General features: G+C 38.8%; 2 protein-coding genes and 1 pseudogene across 5 annotated transcripts in view; all 3 read right to left on the bottom strand.

Annotated features, from left to right (window-relative positions):
- LOC145222290 (uncharacterized) overlaps nt 1–7,596 on the bottom strand; it is a 68,970-nt gene extending 61,374 nt beyond the window's left edge. Inside the window, exons 1-18 of one of the 3 annotated variants that reach the window (XM_080088387.1) lie at nt 7,420–7,596; nt 5,935–6,036; nt 5,436–5,547; nt 5,273–5,364; nt 4,899–5,076; nt 4,296–4,781; nt 4,040–4,162; nt 3,731–3,853; nt 3,024–3,131; nt 2,793–2,821; nt 2,612–2,670; nt 2,350–2,444; nt 1,959–2,036; nt 1,601–1,734; nt 1,318–1,412; nt 1,001–1,168; nt 265–411; nt 14–157 (exon numbers count right to left, since the gene is read on the bottom strand). In XM_080088387.1, the coding sequence (XP_079944513.1) occupies nt 14–157; nt 265–411; nt 1,001–1,168; nt 1,318–1,412; nt 1,601–1,734; nt 1,959–2,036; nt 2,350–2,444; nt 2,612–2,670; nt 2,793–2,821; nt 3,024–3,131; nt 3,731–3,853; nt 4,040–4,162; nt 4,296–4,781; nt 4,899–5,076; nt 5,273–5,364; nt 5,436–5,547; nt 5,935–6,030 (2,267 nt within the window). In that variant the 5' untranslated portion in view covers nt 6,031–6,036; nt 7,420–7,596. The remainder of the gene's footprint in view (nt 1–13; nt 158–264; nt 412–1,000; nt 1,169–1,317; nt 1,413–1,600; nt 1,735–1,958; nt 2,037–2,349; nt 2,445–2,611; nt 2,671–2,792; nt 2,822–3,023; nt 3,132–3,730; nt 3,854–4,039; nt 4,163–4,295; nt 4,782–4,898; nt 5,077–5,272; nt 5,365–5,435; nt 5,548–5,934; nt 6,037–7,419) is intronic. The other 2 variants (XM_080088388.1, XM_080088389.1) reach the window with 2 other exon arrangements.
- A 3,377-nt stretch (nt 7,597–10,973) lies between these two features.
- LOC145222291 (elongator complex protein 1-like) lies at nt 10,974–15,628 on the bottom strand (annotated as a pseudogene). The gene is made up of 2 exons (XR_013859308.1): nt 12,212–15,628; nt 10,974–11,812 (listed from the first exon to the last, which is right to left on the bottom strand). The product of XR_013859308.1 is annotated as an elongator complex protein 1-like (transcript).
- Nucleotides 15,629–15,668: 40 nt separating this feature from the next.
- On the bottom strand, nt 15,669–16,371 carry LOC145222293 (tubulin-specific chaperone A-like). Its single transcript, XM_080088392.1, has one exon. The coding sequence runs from the start codon at nt 16,301–16,303 to the stop codon at nt 15,986–15,988; it is 318 nt and encodes a 105-aa protein (XP_079944518.1). The 5' UTR covers nt 16,304–16,371; the 3' UTR covers nt 15,669–15,985.
- Between the last annotated feature and the right edge of the window lie 557 nt (nt 16,372–16,928).

The raw sequence follows: 16,928 nt of genomic DNA, 5'->3' as shown, positions 1-16,928 counted from the left end.
CATGATTTGTTACCTGCTTCTACTACGTGTAGCATCAAGACAGGAGGTCGAACATCCACCCCACGTCGACCAATCTCCCCACCTAGGACATTCTTCAACAAAACAGGTGACAACAATGCTTGAGTTTCCGACACACTCACCTTCCCCAACGCACTCCCTGCCATGTAAAGTACGTTAAATACAGTATTTATGGCCGAAATGTGAAGTTGAACAAACAAGATTTTCAAAATTTTTATTTCAAAAACATTAGTTTTAAAATCTTACCTAATTCTGTTAAGTGTGCCTGGACCACATGTCTCCGAACAAGTGCCAAAATTAGTCCATGTCGTCCACGATGCACATATCTTGTTGACATTGCATGTTATAGTTTCTCTGTTGGGTCCAGGACATTGATTTCCACTTGGACAGGTTCTTTAACATTTGACAAAAGTCATTTGGCGTTTTTGTGTTGCCAAATCCACAAAAGCTGAGCAGTTGCAAGCCACAATTTGCTTGATTGGTTTGTTGTTGTTGTGATCAGTGTTCAATATTTGCGAAGCGGCGCATAAGCACATCAACTTTTTGCGATATTAAAGCAAATCAATAAAAGCATATTGATGCACAACAATCACCAACTTTAAAAGAGCTCTCCAAACCTTTTTTACAGTGAAGAAGAAAAATTTTAATCGCCCCTTTTACTATAATCGTCGTTTATATCGAATCAGACTAACAGCAAGATAAAAATTATTTGTCAGCCTTTTCAGTGTATGGTTGAGTTTTAAAACCAAAGTTTAAAGAGCTCTGTTTTGCATAGCAAAGCAAAAAATTGACATCCACAGCAAAATTAAAAGTGCAACAAAAGCAACGCAACACAATAAACGTGCGGTCAATGAACCGAAAAGAAGAACCAAATCAAAAGAGCGGCCGCAGAAAAATAACACTAATCGGCAGTCATGCAACGTTTGATCATAATCATCAGAAATGATTGGTAGCAAAATAAAACTAATTGATATTAGCTTACCTTGTTCTGAATGATGTCCCACCCTCACATGGAACACTGCAACCAGACCAACCGGTCCACTGCGACCATTCGGGACAAGGATTGCTCGCACAAACTTGCGTTTCAGCCCCAGAACCTGGACAGGCCACATCCGCCGGTTCGGCAGCGAAATTCACGCACTCACGAACTCTGTTTAATGTTGCAAACGTTGAGTGAACACAATTCCGGGGTAAATGTTAAAGCAACAAATATCATGTGATTTTAGTACCCTAGGTTTCTTTTTAAAATAACTTCGGTTTTACATTTAATATCTTAAGAGTCAAAATATTTTGTTTTACCTCAGTTGTGTACCGCCACCGCAGGCTACGGGACAAGCGTTCCATTCACCCCAGTCAGCCCATCCCTGACAGTCACGTTCCTTGCAAGTAATTTCCTAAGCAAAATACAGTTGTAAGCAATGCGATGCGACCAAAAACTGTTGTAAAAATACTGATCCAATTTTGTGTTTAAACATGCATAATTTAAAATGTTAAGATATTATAGCTTAAACAACAGAACAAATCATGTTACAACTGATACAGGTTTTAAAGCAAATAACTTCTGTTGTTCTTTTTCTCTTACTTCTCGACCTATTCCAGGACAAAGCGCAGAACCAGGTGTTGACCCGACACACGCACGAAACTTGATTTGACTTCCTTGACCACAGGTTTTTGAGCACTCAGACCAACCGCTCCACAAAAGCCAGCCTATTCCAGCTAGAAAAAAATCATTCGTGAATGGGTATCGGTGGCAATTGACATATATCCATCGTTCATAATGGCCTTAATTTCATATTTAAATTCCCTAATTATAAACACAATTCACAAAGATAACTGCACATCGCTTAGAAAACGACGATTCGTTAATTTAACAAATTATTGTTTCAGGCAGTACACGAAAATATTTACATGCAGGTTCAAGGCAAAGAAATATGACTTACTGTCTCCCGAGGGCGATTTGGTCTCCGGTCTTGTTGTAGGTGGTGGTGTAGCAGTTAGAGCTGCACATTGGACAGGGTCTACAACGAAAATCAGCAATATGTTAACATCTAAATAAAACCACAAACAAAGTAAAATACAGTTTCCGAAGCACGCTGCAATGATATTTGCATGTAATTTGACCGCAATCCCAACTTTAAGCTGTTTTTAACTGTTTTATGTGTCAGGTAAAGCAGTGTTGTTACCCAAATTATGGTTGCATCCCTGCCAAGAAGCAATGACCGTGGGCAACTGGGGGAAAACGTCTCATAAATCATGCTGACTTTGGCAGGAGTATATTTTTACAGGATTACATTTTAGGCAATTTTGTTAACGCTTCTTAAAGAAACTTACTCAAAGGTATGTAACATTCTTGTTGTATGGAATCGTAGCAACATCCCCGTGAAAACAGGCATTGGGCAAGATTGGTTCGACCACCGCATGGCGTTCTGCAATGACAGTTACCATTAATAAATATTAGTCCTAAATGTAATAAATCTTTTATATCTTGAATAGCATACAGTTTGAACAAAAACAGCATAAAAATACATGAAACCAATACCACACCAGAAAAGCAATTTTAACAACAAGTTTGGTTTTCTTCGTCACAGCGTACCTGGCACTTGGGGCAATTTGACAACATTCCTGTCTTGGTGGTTGGACGGTTATAGGTGCCTTAAAGTCAAAGATGCAAATTTAATTTCTGGTCCGTCATAATCCGTAATAAAATTCAAATTTTTCATGATAAATAGGTAACTTTAAATGAACTATATATATGTATGAAAATAACGTGTTACCTGCGTTGTTGTCGTCGTAGTGATTAAACCTGAAACAGAAAATATATGGTTTAAATTTCCATGATATAAATATCATTAAATGAAAACAATTGATTTTGTTTGCATAACCATAAATTTACAACATGCATTTATGTTTTGATTTTTTACATTGAAATCATCAAAGCCTTCACTAATCGGTCAAATGATCAGTTAGAACTTGCTTTCTAAAAGTCCAAGGTAAACAAGACTCACGAATTTGGCAAGTGGAGCCGGTGTAATCTGGAGGACAGACGCACACAAACTGACTTCCAACGCTGCGACACAAACCGTTGTTCAAACAGGGCAGGGCCAAACAAGGATCTGCATACAAAAACAAGGTGATTTAGAAACATAGTAGCTAACTCTAGTCATAGTTTTTTTAATAAAGGTCTAAAGGTAAACTTGTCAGATCAATCATTGTGCGCCCTCAAGGTGTGTAAGATTATGAAAGGCTAAAGGCAGTCATTTGCAATAATGACCGCCAATTGGTATTGGGCAATTTAAAGGCGATAAATCGCGGCGTAACGAACAATTGTTGCGATATAATTGCTAGATGCGATCAAAGTAGGTGAAATCAACTTTAACCGGCAATTACAATGGGAAACGTTAATTTCTCCCACATGCCGCATTTGTAAAACGGGTATAAAGGCAATTCCATGCTAATGAAAAGGTTACGATTTGAATGTATTAGTTTACCAAGTTTTGGCTTTATAGTGGGCTTTTTAAAGCCACAATTGGCTGAGAACGTCAATTTGTCTGCCTAAATGTTTGTTTTATTTTTTAACGGAGATACTCAATTTCACCCACAAAAGTTCTGCTTACATCATATTCACCAGCGACTTACTAAAATTTATTTGCTATGTTTGGACTGCAATCTACAATACGTTTACGTCAGTAAACTACGTGAGAACATCACTTACCGACTGGCCGGTTGTCAATTTGACAGTTTGATCCTATAAATCCGGATAGACACGTACAGAAGTAGGAAGACCCTTGACTACGACATTGACCACCATTCTGACACGGAAAACTTGTGCATGGGTCTGTGTAAACAGCGTTTAAGATATTACAAAGAGGATCAAATGAGTTGTTCTCACGCTTTCATGACAGGGAAAAATGTTGAAGAAGATCGGGGTATTTTTAAATGTTTGTTGTCGGGGTTGCCCAACGCAAAAATAACAGTGTTGCAAAACAATTGTTGTGTGAAAATATGAAAATGTTTGATTTACCAACTGGGCGGTTGTCGATTTCGCAGTTTGATCCTCCGAATCCGGACAAACATATACAGATGTAACTGAGGCCCTGGCTCTGGCACTGTCCACTGTTCTGACATGGAAAGTTTGCACATGGATCTGTGTAAAAAAGACGCGTGATGTTTAGTTTTGTGATGTTAAGCGGGTCTTAAATGTACGAGCAATGCTGTTATTAACTACACGAGCAAAATAAAATGAGAATTAAGCTTGTTATTGAAATCATTTAACCTACCTGCTACAAGAGCACGTTTCTGGGTGATGAAGAACTTTCTCCGGCTGCAGAAACCGTCAAACCATTTACCAAGAAGGCCAGTATACACGCCAATTTCCTTGTGGGCAAGCACGTACAGACAGTCTTCATCAGAATTTCGGGCGTTCGGTTCTTGGTAGTTAATTTGTGGCAATGACATCCAATTCTGAAAGCCCGTTTCAGTGGGCAATGCTATATCGGAGCCGTCATTCCAAAACCAATTCCCTTCAACAGCAACATCGCTGCCTCCGACCCAGTACCCAGCAGCCCATGGTGTGCTGTCCCAGATTCCATTTAGAATTACACCAATATCGAACTCCAGGTTACGATTGACTGTATCCTGTATATTCTGGTTGTTAATGATGATAAGTTGCTCGTTCACGCTTTCGGCGTAGAGTAATGCTTCACGGTAGGTGACTCTCTGAAGATAGTACGAGAAAATCCATCCGTTGTAGGTAAAGGACCGCACTGCAAATGTAAAAAATTATCAAATTTGCATAAATTTAAATGTAAAATAAGTTGTTATCTTTGTGTGGTATTAAAAAATAGGCAGTTTGCGAACGTAATTTTAAGTTTTTTTTTTACCTTGGGAAGAAGGAATAGCGGGCACAGCAAGCCCACCAGAGATTCCTGGAACATTTCCGGGCACAACACCAGCCGGAAAACCAAAGCCAGCTCCCTGAAAAGTTTGAGCCAGAACCTCCGCTACCCCACTGCCGCCTTGTCGAGATGAAGTGTATTGCGAGGTTTGATAACAGGACGGCTGCACACAGATAAATAATTTAACTATTTGTATGTTGGGTTGTATGCCCCCCAAAAAACGAATATATAACTATATTTTCGATTTGAATCAGTTTATTTCCAGCAAGGCTTGGATTTTGCAATTACAATGTATCTTTTTCACAAAAGCATAACCTGATTACAGAGAACCAAATAGAAGAAACTAGGAAACAAATTACCGTTGAACCATCCAGCACACGTTCAAGCTCGTTGTAGCAGCATCCGTACCTTATCGTACATTCAGTTTGGTCGTTCTGACCCACAATGACGCCTGTAAAAAAGAAAAGTGATTTGCATTTTTGCGGCTCACTATCTTTATCGTAAAGGGTGTGTATAACCTACCTGCGTTAACACATGCAGTTCGATCTCTGTTGAAGATGTTGCAAGTTCTAATATCGGCGAAGTTTGCAGTGACCAGTAGTGAAGTGCCGTACACTTCCGTGAAGCTCCGTATCTGTTAAAAGTTTAAGTGTGTGCGCTAAGTTTTCTATGCGATCATTCTAGCACAGTTGTCATATTAAAATATGTTTAGTTGTCCCATTGAAAAATATATCTAATTTAAACAGTGTAGTAATAGTTAACACTTATGCAACAAGAGATACAGAGAAGCGAGTTTACGCTGTTTTAAATATTGAATATGGACCGAGTTGTGCGATATACCACCGCCTAATCGGCAATAAGGCGACGACACTGTTTTCCGGTATATATGTGTAACGTCATAACAGCTCTTTTAAAAATTAACATAATATGCTAGGGGTAAACTAAGCACTGCAATTTGGACCCATCCATGCTATATAATGTAAATAAATGTGAAGATTGTGTAATAATTCTGAAAGCTTACCACTATATTGGCTGGTATGGTTGCTACTTGAGCTTCGGTCGTCACAAGATAAATGGCCAGAAAGGCGACAAGCGCCATTACGTGGCGAGTCTCCATAACGCCCTTAAAAGATACAAATATATTCATAACGTCATCAACTGGTATATACGTAGTATCGACGCACACGCCACTTTGGCTGATCGCGCTAAGATTTGAAACAAATGTGATTGGCGTATCACAAGCGGGATTTGAAAAGTGTTTGGCACTAAATCGCAGAATCAAGAAACCTTTAATTCAGTTTACCAAATACACACGTGAATTTAAAATAGTTTGCAGATAAAGTCTATGGGATCTTTGGTTGGATTTTAGGACGCCGCAGTACGTTAGCGGAGTTTGCGAGACTGGCCGCGGGGCATGTCACAGATATTTTCCGGGGAGTCACCATTGTGCCTTCCACCAGATAGAACGCGCGCTACGGGCAATCACAACCTTCTGGTGCGTCTATATGACGACCTTCACACTCTGTGACGCATCGACCAATTCGGAACCGTCTCTATTTGGACAGGATGTCACAGATATTTTCCGGGGAGTCAACATTGTGCCTTCCACCAGATAGAACGCGCGCTACGGGCAATCACAACCTTCTGGTGCGTCTATATGACGACCTTCACACTCTGTGACGCATCGACCAATTCGGAACCGTCTCTATTTGGACAGGATTGCAATTTTGACATTTTATGCAAAAACACAAGCGAAAAATTAACCTTGCATATTGCCATTGCAACACGGCTAAAGGCATGACTATCGCGTAGGCGGATGTTAAAGGTCAAGCTCTAAAACAACCCATAGCGTGTGTTTTAGGCATGCTGAAAATACCTGGACATAACTTCTTCGGGGTAACAATTGCCATGGGGAATTTTGAAACAAATTGGTTTGTCTTTTAAGTACGTAACTGTTAAAGCAGTTAGTGCGTCACGGGTGGTTACCGATTTCACAGTTATTTCAGGATATAAAAGTAACTCATCCCCGCTAGTGTTAAACGGAAATGGGTTTTTAACTTGTCGTCAGTTTTTCAAAGCGGCACAGGAAATAGGCGGCATTTAATTAGACGGATATTTTGCGCAAAGCATCACTTCTCGTGTGCCGTGCCCTTCACCAAGTACAGCCCGTACTGCCCTGAAGCAAGCAAGCTCGGTTTTTGATGGATTCAGCTGTGAAAGTAATACGTGACTACTAAGTGCGAATGATTGAAGTGCCGACCATTACGAAGGATTACACTTGGTATTTTTATGTTTCATCTACTCCGATCTCGTGCAACTCTAATTTCATGCAATCTAGAAGGCTTGCAACACAGTTTCCACAAAAACCACACGCAACACATTCGGTTTCGCGTTTTTCATTTTCCATTTTTGACGTTATCCTTGAAAACGAGATTGGGTGCAACTTTCGATCGTCAAAAATTAACATCGTACATTATATTGCTGTGTTACAAACCACAACACTCACCTTGTCCCTTTTTGGTATTGGGCTCCTGCAAACGCTACTCTGGTGAATTTAAACTGTTCTGCGACACTTTTCTAAATTCTTTCGCCTATAGTTGCCCACGTGAGTTGATATCTATCACGGCCGCACTCTTCGGCTACGGTCGCAAACTGAAGCTTTCCCGCCGTCGCCCTCGCTTCTCATGTTCTTGCTTTCGCTTTTTTTCCCCACCTATCGGTCCGTCGGGCGATATGCAGTAAATTGAATCGGTGGAAATGAAACAAAAGGGTTTGATAATGTATGGCGCAACGTTACAATTTTGTTGTAATAATTTACAGCAAACTAATCGAACCTTACCAACAACTTTGCAACAAAAGTAATCAAGAAACGTACAAAACGCATAGGTGACTCATTAGCGTAGTTTATTCGTTACAACGAACATTTATTGTAGCACAGAGGGCGGAACAAAACTGGTAAAAAACGGACCAGTGACTTTTAGTTATAAACGTTCAACATTTTTAGCTCATTGGCTTTTTGACAACCTGTATGAAGTATTAACACACCTGCTCAATCAATGTGGAGAAGTTTATGTGACTTAAAAATTTGGGTGTGGTTCTACGCATCTTTAATTTGTCGAGATTGTTTTAGGCATTACAAGGTAGCATTTATGGTCATACAGAATCAGTTGCACACTGCAATACTGTAACTGTTGCGAAAAGTAGTAAGTTTCTATGGGTAATTCGAAATCTAAAAAGCAGTCAGTCCGGTACGGGCCGCGGGCAACAGAAAATAAACAATGCAAACGAAACGACGCCATTATAAATCGCCAATTGATTTCGCATTTGATATGAAAGCGGTTGGCCGGCAACGTTCCCGCCCAGTGCAGGGCGCATTGACATGTGTAATTAGAATGCTTTACCGGACTTTCCGCGGAGGAAAAGTTGCACATACAAAAACTGCAACCCACCTTTCTAAAGTGCAGCCCGGCAATTATCGTACGTTTAATACCCGACACATCACAACGTTTCAACTTGTGTAGAAAAACCGACTTTACTGTTCAACTTTTTCATCACCGCCATAAAAAAGACACGTCCTCACTTTAATGCAGAGTCCTTCCCCCGAGCCGAGTCGACGCATGTTGTAACTTATTGCCCACGACAGTTAATCTTTGCTTTAAAAATGCACTATGAACAGACACGCCTTTAAGTGAACACATAAATTGACCACATGTGCTTAAATGTCTTTAAGTTAATCTACCTGAAGTACAAAGCACAGGTGTAATGTAGATATCGGCTACTCGAATCCTCGGCAAACAAATATTTAAAAACCGATAAAAATCATGAGTGAGGCTTGCGTGGGCACTTTATTGCAAGCCCTCAGTTTTACCTCCCACGCACGCTAAATCTCCATGTTTTGTTACATCCATCAGAAGATGAATAAAATTATTAAGAGTCGGTTTCGTAGTGTGCAATGGAAGTGCCCCCAAATCCCCTGTGTAAAGTTTTGTTATTAAATAGGGACATTGGGGAAAGTTCATTAGCATTCATTTGTTAGCCAGTGTAATTAAGACTATTTTTTGCAGATGAAATAAAAAAGTACACAATTAGGTGTAAGAGAAACCATTTGGTTTCTTAATACATCGGTTTTTCAAGTTTTATGAAAATCGCTTGGCAAATGATATTTGCCAATACCGAAGTGTAGTACTTTGAAAACAGTTTTAAAGTCTCTCTTTTTTGTATTAGTAAAATGGCTTTTGTGTTCGGTATGCCCGTTTCGGAGCCTAAATTTAAAAGTTATGGACAGATTTAGGGCTGAAACAGAAGACTTTAAAAAAGAAGTGTTTACCTGTAAACCAACACAACCTAATTAGGTTCACTTTCCATCTGCCTCGAGGCTATGTTGCGCCACCTCATGGTGCTTTTCTGCGCATAAAAAGTGCGCTTATATAACAGGATTACATGAACTTCACCTTCACTGACCTGATACATTTGAGACCTGGTGCCGATAACTACCACTTTCCCTAACTGACATCGATCTTCCTGTAACACATCAATTAAAACTAGAAGGGTGGCTTAGCACATATTGCCCTTGCATATACACTATAACACATATTTTCTACACTAATTTTATATTAGGTCCCATATCATCCATTGTCTTTTATAACCTTGGCTGTTTCTGCAAGCAAAAACTCATGGGTCCCCCACACATGCAAAGTTGTAAATAATACATTTCAAGAGATAACCATGAGAAAGTCGGGTGTTGTAAGGTAAAACACAGTGATCGGTACTGTGCCTGAATAAATATGCTATGTGGAGAACAAACTATTCAAATTCAGTCCATTTATACATTTTTGAAGGTTTTTCTATTTTATGGTCTATCTGAGAAAAAAAGTGTTAAACAATGAGAAAATAGGCTAAAACACAACAATCAGCTCCTATAACACAAATCAGCGCGAATTGCACATGACTGTTGGGGGCTAGTGGAGTAAATGATAGAGCTACAGGGTTGAACCCAACAATTAACACCTATAAATATTGCACTGTACAAGCTCTCCAAATTTAATTTAATTCAGACATAGTTTGAAAAATTGACCCATTTTGGGGGGCTAGTGGGGTAAATGCTGGGGCAACAGGGTAAAACACAACATTATACACCTATAAATGCACACTCTACAAGCTGTCCAAATTTAATTTAATTCTGACATTGTTAAAAAATTGACCCATTTTGGGGGGGTAGTGGGGTAAATGTTGGGGCGACAAAGTTGAACATAACAAAAAACAACTATAAGTAGCACACTCTATAAGCTGTCCAAATTTAATCCAATTCGGACAATGTTTAACAAATTCACCCTTTTAGGGGGCTAGAGGGGTAAATATTGGGGCTACAGGGTTAAACACAACAATTGAAACCTAAAAATGACAAATTATACAAGCTGTCAAAATTTCATCTAATTCCGACAGCGTTTAAAACACTCACCCATTTTAGGGGTTAGTGGGGTAACTAATGGGGTTTAAAACCCAAAAGTATAAAATATGAAACCACAATGACCCAATCAACAGTCATGTAAAATTTTATCCAATTCTGACAATGTTTAACATTTTCACCACTAGAGGTGTTATTAGCAACATTGCTTCTGACGTCATAAGGCTGTTAAGTGTCAACTGCAAAACATCCTCGAACAAACCCACAAACACTGGTAACAAATGTCTGGTTGCCTTTATAACACCTCAGAAAACTAACATTTGTGGTGCGCACCAACAACATTTTACACTTTGATGGCTAGCAGAAAACTAACGTTTGTGGTGCGCACCAACAACATTTTACATTTTGGGGGCTAGCGGGGTAAATACTGGGGTTGTCATGACAAACGAAGCAGATGGCACATCTGCACAACCATATCTACCATCTGTGAAAGTTTCATCTAAATTCACCAAAGATTTCATGGCAAAATGGGGTGGACAAACTTCAGGGAAGAAAAAAAAAAAAAAGAAAAAAAAAGAAAAAAAAAAAAAAGAAATCGAGTAAAATCAAAATGTGTCCCCTTCAGGGAAGGGGACCCATAACTAATCTGAAAAGAATGAAATCACTCTGTACGTATAATTGGTTTTACCTCAACAAAATGTCATTGAAACCCAATAGTCCTGATCACGAACTTTTCATGATGTGACTGATACATCAATACATAAAACATTGAAACATCACCCCATTTTTTCCGGGTGGGTGGCGACTCCCAGTACTGTATCACCAGAACACACATAAAATTTTACAGAACAAAAGTTTCTGCCGAACTGAAGATGGACGTATCACAATATCGTACATAATGTCAGTGCTCGCAACATAGAAAATGGATTAAACAACTCCAAAATAAGTTAAATGACGATTACATGCCTTATTATTCATACATGTGCATGCCTGTTGACTGAGAGTCGATTTTGGGTGGAACCCAAATTTCCAAATCAGACAATTTTATCTCTTCTTGCCGAGCAGCAGATTGCGATCCAAGTATGCTGTTGACAGTAGCATGGGCACCAGTGAAACCCAAACTTTCATCTGGCAGTGTCCATATTTGCGGTAAAGCCTTCGTAAAAATTTTAACTGTGCTTGCATGTAGTTTTTGCAACTGACAAGCTTCATCATCCAAATAGAATAATGCAAGGTGGGAAATTACACTATTTATATCATCCTTTAGTATTGCTAATTGTTTTATAATAGTGTGGATGGCTTGTAGCAAACCCTCTTCTTCAAAGCGGGACCCTTCTCTCAGTGAATATTTATTGCGTTGCTGTTTTCTGCGAGTTTTGGCACTTCGCCCAGATGCTCTACTCATCCTACTTCCTTGACTTGAGCTGGTTATTGTGCTGCCAAAGTCTGATGCAATATCAGAATCCAAATCTTCTTCTTCTCCAGTCATCTGCATCTGAACATAAAGTTTAGAATTAATTGCTAACGCTATACAAGGCAAAATACTAGTTTTTTTTACACATTTTTACACTTTTGAGTTTTACATGTATTTATTTTCAGATCGATTTTTGCAAAGAAACATTCATTTAACAAGAAAAATATTCCCCAAGATGGCACAGTGGTTAGCACCACTGCCTTGTGCTTACAAGGTTGTGGGTTCTAATCCTTGCTCAACCACTTGTTTTCCCTGAAAAAAAAAAACTAGAGCAAAATTGTTCCAACTCAGTGGAATCTGATGGGTTTAACTAAATTAAAGTCACCAACTTTGTCAAACTCCCGAAGTCAAAATAATCAAAGTAATTAATTTACTGATATTAATTACATAGTTGAAAACAAATATCTTTCAACAACTTACTCTTAATCGCTTTTCTTTCTTTATTTCTCTCACTTTCATAAGTCTTGTGTAATATCGGTCAAAATTATCCCTGTGATTGTTGAAGTAAAAGAGCTGGCAGCTTCTTGGACGGCAGGCTTTACAACATCATTTATGCAATCATTCATTTTGTATTTGTAAACAATTTGCAGGGCCTGTGCCCACTTACAACCTTTGACCAAAGCATTGACAGCAGCATGCGGATCCTTGGCCTCTGATACAAATACATTTGCTGCTTCAAGGTGATGATTTTGTTCTAACAGACCCTGAGCCAAGGACATAGCTAGAATGCAATAATCCTTTTCACTGTATTGTAGGCATGCAGCACAGCTTAGCGCAAGCTCCCAGTTAGATCCTTCTGCATAACACTTTAGTGCTCTTTTGTACAAGTTACAGCGGAAGAGAATGGTACCAGCCTCCTTATATTTTTGTTTCGATATCAAAAACTCGGCATAAAGTTTGCAAATTTCCTTGTGTGATGCACTAAATCTGTCAAATACATTCATTGCTTCCTTGTAAAGCTCTTTGGATTTGATAAGCTCAGTGCATTCATCAAAATGATCAGGACAGTTTGCAATGTTTTCCAGTGCTTTGACAAACTTATTTAAAAACATATCAATTTTGTATTTCATGTAATTGATTTCAAGTTGCTTCAATTCATTTAAAAATGGAATATATTCCTTTGGATCATCATTTGAAACCTGAGCAACCATCAGTGCTAGTTCCAAATCATAGGTCGCCAATGCTTCTCTGTATAAAACCCTGGCATCAACCATCACATGTAAATGCTGTAGAGCACCACTGACCTGTTGCTTATTACTCTCTTTTAATGACTTAACTCTGTTTAAAGCAGCATCAATTTCAGGTTTTGATTTTCTCACATGGGCTGTAAGAATTGAGTACAGGTGTTGTTCACTGTTAGTCAGTTCTGAAAGAACTAAATCACAAAGTTTGTCAACTTTGCTTGATTTTTGCAGCTAACAAGGAGTCTGAAGCATGGGATTTAGTGGGGTAATATTGCTGATACAGTGTGGTAGTAACATTTTCCTCGCGAATATCACTTAGAAATATATTAAGATATTCAGTTGAGTCAAGTTGTTTAACAAAACGAGCTATTTCTTTGCAAAACTGTTCTGGATTGTGGTCATGGAAGAGATTCATATTGATCCTGTGTTTTCTCATTATCATAAATGCCTGTTTGTATTCTCCGAGATCAAGCAATTCTTTTAATATTGACAGCACAAGTGGTCTCGGATGTATTACTTCCAAATTTCCCCTTGGCATCTGCAGTACCACTTTTGTAGCCCATGGTGTAACTACAACAATAGTGGAACCTCTCTCCACAGAACGTGAAACCTCTGTGACCGATATGACATTAGCCACTGTTTGGGTTGTTTTTGAATACAGATCAATAAGCTGATTAAAAGAGGTTTTTCTTGAAATTGCAATAAGCTTGTGAGATGAGGTAGTAATTAAAACAAACTTACTGTGGATTGCGAATGATGTGCACTCACTATTTATCATTACATTGTCGAGAAACAACTGCTTTTGTGCAGATAACGAAAGAAGTCCCACAGTAGAGTTCTCCATTTCTGTACCAAAAGAACACACACTCATTCTTGGACAAAGACAAGGCAGCTGAATGTTACCACTAAAGTTTTCTGATGTTTCCATTGGCATTCCATCATTGTCTGTACAATGAAATATTTTTCCATGATGGTTTTGGTAAACAATTTGGACAGAGTTTTTATTGTCCGAGAATGTTGTAATCGCAATCACAAATCCCTCCACATCAATTATTTTTTCACAACTAATTTTATCTCCGTTCAATTTCAAAATTAAAAGGCAATCACTATTTGACAATCTTGTAGCAGCAGCAATTAAAGTATTAAAATCACTCCACACTGGATGCCGCACAGTTTGCCAATCAATTTGCTTGTGGCATTTGTTGAGGTCATAAACATTACCAACCACAAAATTGCATAATTCTGTTCCTTCACCACATGCAAACCCCAATTCAGGTTTATTAGATGTCAGAGGCAGAACAGGGTTCTAGTGTTAAAAACTGTGCTTTGTTGGTTAAAACACCAATTTGATTTAAACTACCATTTGATTGGCAGAAACAAACCACAGCAGCTTGATCTTGAAGCTTAAACTGGTGTGCACACATTGGTGGAGGAACAGACATCGTTGCAAATGGTGTCAATTTAATGAAATTTCCATCTATGACAGCAACAGATGAAGTATTGGTGCTGTCTGATGTGATTGGTTTCATGGTCATTGGTGGCACTTGGGCATCGATCATCCAAGCCCATTTATAATTTAAATAATATCCATCACCTGTAATAACATGAAGTGAAAATGGATGCTCACTGTCCCAACAGGAGAATTTAACTTTTCGATCAAACTCCAAACATTGCTTCAGTGACCAATGATAGTTTGTGCAGTACCATAGCTGAAGGTAAGTCTTGTTAACTTCAGGAAGGGTTGATTGTGCAATCACCATAAGAATACTGGAGTCTGCATTCCATGCCAGACTTTGAACATTTACCTGTTTGGTGTCAAATGGTAGTGTAAACTCACCATGTTGTAGACCATTTAACTCAAAAAAGACCACATCATGTCGATGGACTTTGCGCTGAGTTGTGGCAATCAAAGCACCAGATGGTTTCCATGCAAAAGCACTTTCTAGACCTGCCAGTTTCTCACATGTGTACTGAAGTTCACCATCCCTGTTCCAAATTCTAACCTCCCGCTCATTGTTATTAAGGTTACTAATAGAAAAATATTGACCATCACCTCTCCATTCAACTTTAGTCTCCTGATCATCAATAGTAAATAAAGTTTTTTCAGCAGGTGCTGTTTTTCCAGGTACATATTTTCCAGCTGAACCCTGGAACTGTGTTTCCTTGCTACCCCAGCCAACATTAACAAATTTGCCCTCTCCAAACTGGTCAGTACTGATATCAATTTCCTGAATAGGGTCAAAATCATGGGTCAACAGAACCACACTACCACGATCAGTCACCAAAAGTGCAATTTCTTGGTCTGGGCTCCAGTGCATTGAATTAAGTTTGCAATCGAACATCCCTGTGCTTTCAAAGCCTTGATCCAATATATTACAAAGAGCTATTTCACCATGCTGCATTGCAACACAAATTTGTTCCTCGCCATACATGAATTGCAACCCAACAATACACAAATTATAAGCATCAATGCCATACATAGGGTTTTTAAGATCCAAATCAAATAGTTTTTGCATGTCCAAAGCATTGTATCCTTCGATTGTGTTATCATCAGCAATAAAGAACTTTGATGCTTCATGGTTGTTTGTAAAAAACTTTGAACTTGGCTTTACAAGCAACCTTTCTCTATAAAGCAACTTTAAATTTTTCATGGTTTAAATTCTCTATAATCTTACCATTACAAGTTTTCAGACCTACGAAAACAAATCATGAAGATAGACCACAGCAATACATTTCTACATAGGTTGCATTCAATTTGAGAATATCACTATAAAACAGGTCTACACATTTAAAATTATTAACTGTTATGATTAATCAGTACCATGCAAGGCTAACCGTTCATAAAAATTATTTCTTAGGTTTGCACCAGCATGTCTATCAGCCTAAAACACTTTATATAACATTCAACAGATATCGTTTTTGACAACAGAAATAAAGGAATTATAAAAACATATTGTTGCTACAATTTGGTGTTTATTATAAAACACAAATAATAATCACAGTATCCACATCAGTTTATAACTTCTACCAGTAAATTTTTGGCCACTTTATACACTTCTTCATCTTTCAACTCCTCATTTTCTTCAACCAAGCCAGTTAACTTCTCTATTGCAACTTTCAAACGGCTATTACAGTCAGGGCCCATCATTTCAGACTCCTCCAAAACTTCAATTCTCTTTTTAATGTCGTATTCATCTTTGCCACTTGTTTTCATATCTTCAATCTGTTGTCGAATGGTCACCGCTTCCTGTTCATACATGGTTTTCTCTTTTGCAATCCTCTTGACTACCCCTGTTTGGATTTTTATTTTTTTCAGAGCACCTTCCATTTTAAGATTTTTGAAAACGTTTTGTGTTGAAAACCTTAAATCTAAACAAGCAAATCAACTTCAGATTATAAGACATGACCGGAATATTTGGAAAGTTTATTTATTTTATCGAACTAGAAAGATATTCAATAAAAATTATTCTAATAGTTTCCCTACTTTCCAATAAACTAACGTTTCCAGCGGTCACGTCTAAAACTGCGGGCCCACTTGGATCACTTGGCCCGCTTGGCCCAGCACTTGGCTCGCTTCATGGATGGAATTAAAAAACTGGGGGCCCGCTTCTCGCAAGTGTGAAAACTGCGGGCACACTATATCTAGTGCTTGGCCCGCCTCTCGCAGGGAAAAACCGCGGGCCCACTATATCTAGTGATTGTCGCGGCTCTTGCAAGGAAAAACTGCGGGCCCGCAGTTTTTTTTATTGCATGGGGCGTGCCAAGTGCTGGGCCTAGCGGGCCAAGTGGGCCCGCAGTTTTAGACGTGACCCACGTTTCCAGGGTAGAGCTACTAACAAAGAGCTTGGGCTGGCCCCCGCCCTAAGAACTTCTGGTAGGTGGCGCAAAAGAGCATAGACGTTTATGGTGCTGACTCAGCAATTATTCTTACCATAAACCCAAATTGCTGTAAC

This window comes from Phallusia mammillata, chromosome 4 (assembly GCF_965637545.1).
Source record: "Phallusia mammillata chromosome 4, kaPhaMamm4.hap1.1, whole genome shotgun sequence".
NCBI lineage: Eukaryota > Metazoa > Chordata > Ascidiacea > Phlebobranchia > Ascidiidae > Phallusia > Phallusia mammillata.
This window is presented reverse-complemented; position numbering and strand designations above follow the sequence as displayed.